General features: G+C 38.3%; 1 protein-coding gene across 1 annotated transcript in view; it reads left to right on the top strand.

Annotated features, from left to right (window-relative positions):
- The window catches only part of LOC306891691 (NLR family CARD domain-containing protein 3-like), a 36,688-nt gene extending 27,373 nt beyond the window's left edge, over positions 1–9,315 (top strand). Inside the window, exons 11-13 of the mRNA XM_079452162.1 lie at positions 4,821–4,994; positions 5,402–5,575; positions 8,518–9,315. Coding sequence (XP_079308288.1) covers positions 4,821–4,994; positions 5,402–5,575; positions 8,518–8,536 — 367 coding nt within the window. The 3' untranslated portion in view covers positions 8,537–9,315. The remainder of the gene's footprint in view (positions 1–4,820; positions 4,995–5,401; positions 5,576–8,517) is intronic.
- Positions 9,316–12,400: the final 3,085 nt, after the last annotated feature.

The raw sequence follows: 12,400 nt of genomic DNA on the forward strand, positions 1-12,400 counted from the left end.
GAAGACAAATTAGGCCAAGCAATCTGTGAAAAATCTAATGCCGGAAATTCTTCGGCTATCACTGTTTGAACCACAGCTACCTGCTCTTCCATGGATACTTGGGTATTAAACTCTACCTGCATTGTCAACTGTACCAAAGCCAAGTGGAATTCCCCAAGAACAGCTTTAGACCGAATCCACCGGTCCTGCGTCCCCACATTCACGACAGGCACTTCTAGCCTCCCCCGGGTTACTGGCAAGAAAGATGAGGATATGATCAAATCGCAGGGCAGTTGACAATTCTCTAAAGGCAAAGATTCCAGCAAACCTGAGGAAAATGCAGATCCAAGATCGTTACGACATGTAGCTGGAACAAACTTCAACGTACCAGCTGGCACCAAAACCGCAGGTCCAAAACCCCGAACCAGACCTACCCGACCAGTCTCCTGGACTCGGTCAAGCTGTCTACACTCCACTAATGCGGACTTCCATTCTTTTCCTGACACTCTTACTCCTGGAGTCTGAAACAAGGAATCTCCATGCTGTACAAACAGTTCTTGATAGCACTGATTAATAATATTCATCCCAAGTAACCCTGGGACTCGACCAATTTGTCCCTGCTCCTGCGCTCCATTTGCATTCTTAACTATTAAGATTCGCATTCTTGGAACCAATCTATCGAGAACTTGAACTTCTACCTCTAAATAGCCCAAATACGGGATAGCAAGGCCACTAGCTGCCTTTAACTTTAACCAATTACATGACTGTAACTCCGTTCCCATAATGGGTTGAAGATGTTCAGTAAAAAACTGTTCAGTAATGGTAGTCACCATAGAGTCGGTGTCTAATAAACAAGGTACTGATATTCCTCTTAGTTTGATTTCTACAACCGGAACAATTCCCTATGAGCTTAATACCATTATCTACCTCCTCGCCCAAAGACTCCCCATCCGCTCCCTGGGCACCAGCAACGGAGGGTTTTAGTTTTCCAATTGATTGACTGTTGGTCTACCTGTAGCCCTGAAATGGGTCTCAGTTCGTAACCCCTCTCTCTCTACAGCATTCTGGGATAGATTACAAAACCTAGCAATATAACCCGGTTTATTACAACAAATACATATAGGTTTACCATCCGGCTGACAGGGGAACTTAGTGCTCTGTGACCGACCATCAAATCTAGGCATGGGTCCTCTACACCCAACAGATCCTGGGAAGCTTTTCCTAAGAAACAAGGACACTTCCGTTCCCTCGGAACATAAAAATATCGTTCTGTCAACACAGGGAGGGAAGACCCAGGCATCAAAGTCGACAAGGAAGAAGTCTGTGGAGTAGGCCCAAATAAAGAATTCTCCCCCGGAACATCAGCTGGGTTAACAAGCTCCGTTTGACTGGTTTCCTCTCGAAGCCTAACATTTTCTGCCTGTAACTGTTGTACCAGTTCAGTTAACATCTGCAATTGTGCCTGCATTTCCTCTGCCATACTAGAAAGTGACCAGGGAGAGAGGGGGAACAAAAAAACAAGGCTTTAAACAAGATGTTATAAGTCTGTTAACTCCCAGGAAGAGCAACCTATATATCTTAAGGCAAAGGGATCCCTCCAGACGGCTCCGGCTGCTTCTGATTCCAGACCATGATCCTGCTCTTCAACCACTGTTTTTCCCAGTACAAAAAAACAACAACAGAAGAAGCGCACCACGCCAAATGTGATGAGGTCCACATTCACCCTAATTACCAATCAAGGCAATAAGCCTGCTCAAGTTGTGAGGAATGAACACTTCAGACTGTGTGTTGGTACACGGCTTCAATTAATTTATTTAAACACAACAGCAAGATAACCACCTGACTCAGGCGGCAACCAAACATGTAACACAAAATCAAAACAATTAACAGATAGGCTGTAGCCAGCACATTGTGTCGAACCGACTAGGTTCTAGGCAGATACAAACAACCACCCTTGGCCATGATTAGTACAAGTCAAGAAATCGAATCACAGCAAACACGTAATATCAACAGCACCAATAAATCCACTTTGTGTCTTCACTGCAATACACCACCCTCTAGTGGCCAAGGGGACTATTAACCTGGAAATGGCACAACACAACTTCCTAGCTAGTCCAACAAAGTTCCAGTTGTCATTCAATTGTCACGCATCAAATCAATAAACACAATGGGAAAATAAAAAGTTAATAAAAAATAAATAAAGCAACAACAAAATAACAGATACTATCACGTTACAAAGTTCATTAACAATATACCACAAGATTCACTCCATAAGATCACGCTCACATTAACACTTATTTCACTCATGGACACTCACACGCGCACACACACCTTTAGCAGCAACCAAACACACCCAGACACTCACATCAACTTATAAGTTCATTCACCCACGATAATACCATACCAACCCCACCAACAGTCTTCCAATTGAAACAGTGCGGAGGTGACCAAATGCCACACGGATTTATACTCTGGTGTCGTAATCTCCCGATGTATGCTGGCTGGTCCCAAACGGCCCCACAAATTGAATACTAGGGTCTCAATTTGCCCGATGTCAAGTCCACTCAATACAGGCTGGTCCAGCAGATGCAAAATGAGGTGAGGCGAGGCAAGGTGGAACGCCGCGGCACCGCGCAACCAGGTGCCCAAGGCGACAAAAGGACCAAAAAAGGAAAACAGAGCAAGAGGAAGAGGAAGCCCAGGTCCCGGTCCCAATCAGTTCACTGTAATCACAAGAACATATTAACAGCTCTCGATAACTTCAGCTATAACAGAGGGGAACATGATATAAACAACAAGTCCTTTCACGGATACTCTCATTAAAAATAGTCTACCCATCTGATTATTAACAAATCAGCTTTTTAAACATTAAACCATGATGGGTAAACAGCCCGGGAGGTGCACTAAAACAAACAAAACGCATACAGCCAACCCCAAATTAAATATTCCTTTCTTCATGGTAACATACCCAAATGCTGTGCAGCTCCGCTCAAAGATCTGTGCGGTTCAGATCAAAGATCCCCATACTGGAGCAACTCAGAAAACCAGCATCCAAGTTTGCAACAATCAACACGCTTCCCAATGAACGCAAGAACATTACTTATACGCACTCACACGCCTATAGCGCACCTGGATCTAATTAGGTGATCACCATTCAGTGCGTACTCTGGTACAATCATCCTACAGAATATTCTGTGAACATATAACAACAATATATTTAATATTGACTGAATAATGCCATTTTAAAGATTGAAATCTCAGTGAATTTAATATTTGATCCTTGTTATAATAAGTCAGATTTTGAGACTTTAGTTTGGGTTTCACATAGGGTGGCCATTTCCATAACACCAAAAAGGAGGACACTTTGCGGCATTTAGTGAGGCTAGAATAACTGCATCCGGTGTACTCGCAAATACAATACAATTTTGTCTATTATATTGATGGTATCATGATATAGTGATTCTGAAATAGCCTACTCTATTCATTACCAGACTATTTGATCTACGACATATCTTGATGTGTAACAGAAGAGAGAGGCAAAAAATTGTTTGTTCACAGTATTTGTATTTATTCAAGACACTCCTGTATGACTGGTGATGCTTGACTGCATGATAGACATGATAGAGATTTTGTCATCCTGAGGTGATGTTGCCTCTCGAAAATAAGACCTAAGGGAAGACGTACCAGCAGCTCATCGGTTACCTTTATGTTTTTCAGTGCTGGCATGTCGGTCAGTGGCGCCTTTCCCTTTACTAATAATTTACATTTTTACATTACATTTATTCATTTGGCAGACGCTTTTATCCAAAGCGACTTAAAAGTAGTTTTATACAGTGGCACTTTACTGCAGAGCAATCAGGGGTAAAGTGTCTTGCTCAAGGGCCCTTCAGTCATGACCTGCTGGCACTGAGATTAGAACCGGCAACCTTCTGATCACAAGCCCAACGCTCTAACTATTAGGCCACAACTGACCCCTTGTGTCCACTTCACAGCGACATAGTGTGCATGATGAATATATGAATTTGTGCTCTTTTGTCCATTCCGGACTAGATGATGTCTGACGTTTCGGCATGTTAACGTTATGATGTAGCGTCAGACGCTACGCTGCTGCGTCCCAATAAAGGTTTTAGAGCGCGTTTTTTAAGGCCGATTCAGCGCAACTCCGAAAAGGAGGACAAATGAGTGTCCGGCTTGAGGCTGCGCCGGACGCCGGACAGGGGGCTTAAAATCCGGACTGTCCGCCTAAAAGCCGGACATATGGCCACCCTAGTTTCACAGGGTCACAAATGTTTACATGCTGATCAATAATGCTAATGCTCAATATAGATAAAAAGGTTGTGGTTCATAAAATATCACAAATCTGGTGGAAAGGTTGGAGACTTTTATCAAACAGTAAACAGACTGACAGATACAAATCCTTTAAAGTTGCTGTATTTAGTTTATTGTTGTGAGTCTATTGACCTGCTCTGCGTGTCTGCACTACTGTTGTTAACATGAACACGTGTCTGCTGCTCTTCATGCGGCGTGTCTTTGGTGGAGAGAAGCAGCGCACGCGGATCAGAAAGGGTTGACCTCTGACCCCGCTGTCTGCACTTGGGTTCTCTGTCCTTGTTCCCTCAACACGTTCCTGACACCTTGATGCTTCATACGATATCCTGAAACATAGAAATGAGATCAGAAGTGATCATTAAAGATCCTTCTGTTAATGCTTTGACTGTTATTCATCTCTGTGGCAAGTGCAACGTTATTCAAATCAGAAAGATCCATCATGCAGTCAGAAAACAGTCATAAGTGTCTTACTAACATTGTGACTCACTGTTATCTTGTTATTTCTCTTTCAGTCTGAGTTTCTGTAATCTGACAGAGAAAAGTTGTTCATCACTGGCATCAGTTCTCAGATCAAACTCCTCAAGTCTGACAGAACTGAACCTGAGTAACAATAAACTGAAGGATTCAGGAGTGAAGCTGCTCTCTGATGGACTGAAGAATACAAACTGTAAACTGAAGACATTACAGTAAGAAAATCCTTAAAGCAATAAAGTTAAACATGTGTATGTATTATGTAAATGAAGGTCTTCATAAATTTATCAGAATCATCTTTATATGTAAGAGACTCAACAGTAACTGTCAGTAAATGACTCTCTATTGATTCAGATTCATACAGAATTATCACCAAACTGAGATCATTTTAATAACTAACTTGAATATATTAAACTATTCATGATGTTAATATAAACTGACAGTGATTTACAATCATTTAATTCATTACATCTTGTAAAAAGGGACATAATTTTGATACATTGATGAATAATAATGTAATAATATATTTAATAAAGTATAATTAACTATATTAAATAATAGTACTATTATTTATTGTCTAAATGTTATTGTCATTATTTCATTTATTTTCTTCTCTCTTCAGTCTGTTTAACTGCAGTATTGGATCTGAAGGTTGTGTTGCTCTGACTTCAGCTCTGAGATCAAACCCCTCACATCTGACACAACTGGATCTGAGATGTAATAATCCAGAAGATTCAGGAGTGAAGCTGCTCTTTGATCTACTGAAGGATCCACAATGTAAACTACAGACACTACTGTGAGTTATTTATTATTTTTAAATCATTTTATTTCTATAAACTATCACCACACTGTAGGGTTTGGCACAAACTAGTTGACATGAATGCTCTGGCTCTTCATTTAAAGCTTGATGTCGACTAGTCGCGGGTCATGTGGGCTAAAAAATATATTGACGTTGTTCTAAAGTCGTAGGCCGTCACAAACAAACTCGACACGTTTCTGTTGTTTCATCTATTAGTGCTCATGACACGTTCAGTGGACTTGTTGTAAATGCAAGTGAAGTTTGGTCTGTACACTCGCTTCAGATCTGAAGTAACGTAAAGCTGCTGTAGAGATCCACCTGCTCCTCTTTTACTACCAGCGACCTCACGCTTTAAAATTGTTTTATTTTAGTTGTTGTTGCTCTCGTGCAATAGATAAAAACTTTTTTATTTTAGATACTATATATTAAGAGGCTATTTTACGGGAGTCCCGCCATTCTCTCGCAGCCGCACACAAGTGTCTTACTCCCCACACCCATCAAATCTTGTTGCAAAACATTTCCAAGCTCTTATTTTATTTATTAATGACATCATCAACTATTCGACCCGACTTTTATCACAGTATAGTCGACCTCAAAAAATCTAAAGTCGTTTATTAAGACTCAACTTTGGGACGAGTGGTTTGCATAACTCAGTTTTCTCAGTGAAGTCACATGTATTTCAACACACACAATGTTAAATGAATCTGAGTAGCCTGCATGGCTGAGTTTACTCAACTAGGAATATAAAGTCCACCCAACCTTACTTTCTTCTGCAAAACACAGAAAACTGTTGGCAGCCATAAACTTCTACTGTATAGATACAAAACCAATGGCAAGACAATGAGGACAAATGTTTTATCAAAATATCTTCTTTTGTGTGAAGAAAGTCATACAGGTTTGGAATGACACAAGGTGTAAATGACCAGTTGTTATAAACCTGAATACATTTCTTTGTTGTGCTGAACACAAATAAACACGAGAGTTTGTAACTCAGCCGTTGTGGGTCACCATTGACTCCCATAGTAGTCTTTTCATTTTTGGGTGAACTGTTCCTTTAAGTATCCAGTCAACCATGGGCGAGGCTATGCACCCCTAAAACTTGGAATAAGACATTTTGTAATGCAAAAAATAAATTTGTCTTTTACAATGGTTTAAAATGTACGCGATAAGGATGAAAATGAAAACATCCCCGCTTTGCAAATGGCGCTCTTCCTCTTCTCTTCTTCTACTTCTCCTCTGTACCTGCACCTCTCAGCGCGAGCGTTATCCAGCGCGAGACACACGCGGGTTGTGAATCAACTAAGTTGCTCCAAAGCTGTCTCACACTTCTTTCCTTTTACATAGAGTTGTTCCGATTGCGAAACCATATCGGTGAGTACTGGAGTCAGTATCCTGAATCACCACGGTACACCTATTAGTATTTATTTTAGTCGCGGGTCGCCGCCTCTGTGGAGTAGCACAGGACCTGGGTGACTCGTCCATAGTCATAGACGGAAAGAAGTAGCGCCGGTTACAATGTTCTTCCGCAAAACGCATTCAGTTCTGTTCATTAACCGCTAGAGCTTGAAACAAAAACAGCAGCGCGACAAATAAATTGCGAACCTGTGTAGTGCGTACGTGTGTCTCTGTTGTTAAAGTTTATCGTTAATTTGATAGGCCTACTCATTTTAACAACCGGGAGTCATGTAAACATGACGTCACGTGCGTCTTTTCTGGTCAGTCGTCATGGAAACATGAAGCCCTGGCGTTTGGACCAGAGTGTAAGAAGAAGTGATAGTTGCAAAAAACTTTCTGAATTGCGCAAGAGTGAGGCTGGTACAGTTCAGGACATGATAGCAGTGTACAAACTCCTAGATTCATAAATGTTCCCTTCACTGAAAGCTGTTATTCAGTCTTTTAGTGCCTTGCGTCGGCTCCATACATGGCTCAGGAGGACCACAGGCCAAAGCAGACTCCAGCACCTATAGCTGTGATGTCTATTGAGAAGGAGTTGCTTGAAATAATTTAACCCCAAAGGGTCATTGACAGGTTCGCCAGCCTCAAAGTGCGGCGACATAGATTAACTCTCCCAAAGTAGAGCAAAAATGGGGATTTAGGGGAAGTACTTCAAAGATTTATCTCTATTTCTTTTTTTATATCTTTACTTTCTAAGTATTTTCAAGACCTCTGTAAATTATCTGGATATTTTGGACTTTTTGGTTTTACCTTCTTTTTTGTTTGCTCTCGATGCAAAGCTTTTTTTATTATTATTTATTTATGACTAAAGAAGATGAATTATATTTAGTTTTTCAAGTACCTGTTACTTTGTTCAATGACAATAAAGTTGAATCTAATCTAACCAATCTGATGACTGTTGATACAAAATGAGGCACATGGAGTTAAGGGTAAGGAAAACAAGCTGTGTGAAGAAGGTTTTGTGTTTGTTACAGGGAGCTGTCTGTGTAAACTCACAATTAAACTGGTGTTCTGAAAGGGTCTCAAAAAAAAGAAAAAATATCTGAATTTTGGAGTTAGTTGAATCAATGTTGTAATGATAAAGTTATTTTTTAATAGATATATTTTTAGTTTTTGTGTGTAAAGAGGGTGGTGGCAGTGGGACTCATTGGGTGCTCAGCACCCCTGAAGCAATCGCCCCTGCAGTCAACAAAATCATCTTTATTAGACACATTTTAGGACTAGTTTTATTCAGTATATACAAAAATACATATTTGTTGCGAGACATTTTTAAGTTGTTTATTTACTGTGGACAAGTGACAGAAATGTTTTGTACTCACACTTGTGTTAATATTGGTGTGGTTGCACTTCTTGTATTGTGTTCTCTCTCTCAGATTAATTTAATATGATTTGTAAGTATAAAGTCATCGTGACATGATGTTGATAATGACTGAGATGAGTGAATATTAATATCATATCTGATGTTTCTCCTCAATGTTTTACAGTTTTGAGCCTCGACTGTAACAATCACATGAAGAGTGAAAGGATTCCCTTCATTCAGTAAAGATCATCTGAGCCTTTTTCTCTCTGAAGACTGTGACATCACCGCTGACGGCTGTGAAGAGCTAAAAAGTGTCTTATTTATCATTATTTCCAAAACAATATAATGACTTTTTCCACATGTGAGGGAGTGTAAGTGATGATGAATATTGATGTATTTTACACCTGGAGAGATAAACACCAAACACCTATAATGGACATCAAGGTGAAATATTCTGAAGCAACTAGAACAAAGAATGTGATCAAACTTCATATGTTTTATTGGTCATTTCTTTCTCAAATGGTTCAGACTATGATCAACATGAGCACAGTTACACATCATATGTCTGTCATGTGTTCTGTCTTTAACATGAACTGATTTAATAAGCTCAGAGATTCAGTGATGCAGAAACTTTCCTGAAAGAAAACTGTAAATAACTGTTAACATATAATGTGCAAAGTATTGATCAATAAAGTAAATAACCATAAAAATAAAAATAAATAAATAAAAATACTAACAAAGCCCACGCATAACAAAAACACTTTATTGGTGGTATGGAATGATCTATAGCCGAGCACAGTATACAGATCTGAGTGTTTCTGTGATGTATTCACTGAGTTTAGTCTTTATATTGAGATGTGATTTCAGAAATATATTAGGCCTACTAAGCGGCTGAGAGCACACCCTGTATATTTACTTTATTTTACAAATGCACTTTTGTTGTCAATGTAGCCAAATAAAAGTATAAACACTTTACACTTTTATATGATGTCTTACACACATATGTTTGATCACTAATGTCGAGTTGATTCTGATGCTATGAGAACAAGATCCAGCGGGAGGAGCATCAATATGGCGCTGTGACAGGTTTTGTAAGCTGAGAAACAAATCGGGTAATTCTCACAAATGAAAACACAAATACCATTAAGTTTCTAGCTACTGTCGTTATGTTGCTTATTGTGGTCGATTTAGATTAAATATTGACTTTCGAGTAGCGCAACAATTGATCCATCATCAGTTTCGCTGCACAATTCAGAAAATGTCGTTGACACCTGGAAGTGAACTTTCTTTGAGTGATGTTTTCCGTTCAGCGTCATTACGTAAAGCGGAGCAGCGCTCGTCACCAAAGTACATGTATTTTATAGTAGTTGTTCTAAGGATTGTTATTCTAAGGAGGTTTAATGTCTCTAGCCTTCCTTTCGGTGTGTTGGTCAGAACACAAGAGGGAATCACAGATCAGGGTTCAGTAGAGGGGGTTTATTGCGTTCTTGATATGGGTTAACGATGTATGTGTGGTTCTACAATAAACAGAAATAATACGTGCATTAAATCACACATCCTCAAAATGAAACTATTAATGTACAACATATTCAGCACACAGCATATCACATAAACAACAACTCGTAAAGCTATTCACGTTACAACAGCGCCGTCATATATTTATAAACACAGACTTGGCGCATGCAAACAGAGAACGAAACAAAGTGTCTGTGTACGGATGATCAACCTCACACCCAATATTGTACATTCAGTTTTCAGTACAATTATCGTACAAAAAAGTTTCGAAAAATAGTCAAAAGCTTAAAGTACTTTAGAGGGATTGAACGATTCACTGCGAGGCCGCTGTTTACTGCAAACTTGTGCTCATGTTCTGACCTCTTATGGCTCTAAACATCATGCTTGATTCATGAATTATACTGAATTTCGTCTTATATAAATATTATAATTAATTATAATATACACACTATATTATGTTTATTTGACACAGAAGACTGTTGTAATGGTGCTAAAAAGAAAACATAAACTGAATTAATTTTTTTTCAATGTGAACTAATTTTGTTACTGTTGTTTGCTGAGAAATGATCCAAAATGTAATTTTATCGAAATGCTAGTTAATTAAACGAATACATTGTGAATAAGTATTAAACGAGTCAAACAAACAGTAAAAATTAAAACTCGTGATTGTTTGTTTTATTTAAGGATTCACCAAAAGAGTTTATGGCTCACAGGCAATATGTTTCTGATCCGGTCTGACAGTATTACATTGAAAAGAAGAAATAATATATGAGCTCATCGTCATCATCAGCTGCACATGAGTCTTAAAAAGAAACACATAAGTCATTATTGTACAAAAGTTGATTTCTAATACTGAGACTTTATAATGTATTGAATCAGATCATTTCATCTGAGAAATCTTACAAAAACACACATATACTAAACCAATGAATATTTCATGATAAATACCATGAGGTTCTTATATCTCCTCCTTTATGTGGGACTTCACAAACTCTGCTGCTTCTCCCTGAACCTCGAGCATCTGTTCATGTTTATATGCTCGAAGGCAAACTCCTGAAAATAATCAATAAGACATATAACATAAACAATAAAAAACAAAAAATATTTAAAATGTATATTTATTTTCTTTATTAGATGCTTTTTAATGCTTTACATTGTTTTCATTATTACCTGACTCATGAATTTGTCTGGCAAGCAAGAAATCTTACAGTCCTGAAGTCCTCAGAAGAATCTCTATTATGAACTACATTACATAATTACATTACATGATTATTACACAACGATTTTATTTAAATGGTACATTTGTTCAATTAGTTATTTTGTGTAAATTGTGATTTGTAAAAGCCATAACATTGGTAAATATAAAACCATGGTTTTGACAATAGTGCTCAATACTCAAAATAAAAGAGATTTCTACACTTTTACCACAAAACAACATTGTTAGATTGACTAGTGCACGTGCTCCGTACTAAACAACAAGAGGCAGAACAAGTGTTATTGTTTGTTAACTAAACTAAATATTGAAGTAAATGTACCGCCAGACATTGAGCAGCACATAAATGTTTCTTATTCATACTCTTGTCATTTATGAATCAATTACTCTTCTTACATAAATGATTTGATAAAACAGTGATGAAATATTTATTTTAGAGTCTTAGACCTTTCCAACAATATAAGATTTGTCACAATAAGAAAATAATTCACACGCATAATATTGAGCCTCGTGTTAAAACACCGACAACCTTTAGTTTCATGTGTTCAGATTGTCATGTGTATGTGCGCCACCTTGTGGCCATTTTCAGTATTGACGTTTGCGCAGTGTTGAGGTTTAGATCTCATTCATCTCACAGCAGTATTTTGTCTATGGACTAAACTAATGGACAACGCGAACAAACTTTGCTTGGAGAAATAAAAACCTGTACGTTTATTTACTATCTATAAGCGTTCACATGATGTGTTAATATAATAGGCCTATTGATTATTTAATAAATATAAAATCATTTTAACACATAAATAAAACGTGTCACTTGTATTTATGCAGTCATGACAGAATATATGACCACAGCTGGACACTACAAATGGTTTCCCTCTTCTCAGAAAACAGTTATTACAGTGAAACCAATCCATGTCTCTGCAGGACCAACAAAACTAATTCTCATATTTACCTCAGACATGATTTCTTATATAATCGTCGTGTAAAGGTGAATGTCGCGTGTTAACACGTAAGAATGTTTAAGTTGGTGTTTGTGTGAAGGGTTTAGCTGCAGTTCACAGAGTAACAGACCGAAACTGAAGCGAAACAAGTCCTGACAGAACCGGCTCGACTCGAGTGACGTGTCGTTGAGTAAAGTCTCCAGTAGAGGTCGCCAACGCCTCACGATGCTATTGATGTTTCGATTGCGTCATAGATTTACTTTACATACGCGCTTGTTTATAAAATGATTCATATTTCAACCATTTAAAGTCGCTCATTACTATACAAACAGCTAAAAATACGTCATCAAGACAAAAAAAAGTAAGTGGAGTAAAAAATTCTCGAAGAAGAAGAAGAA

This window comes from Barbatula barbatula (genome assembly GCF_947034865.1).
Source record: "Barbatula barbatula genome assembly, chromosome: 3".
NCBI lineage: Eukaryota > Metazoa > Chordata > Actinopteri > Cypriniformes > Nemacheilidae > Barbatula > Barbatula barbatula.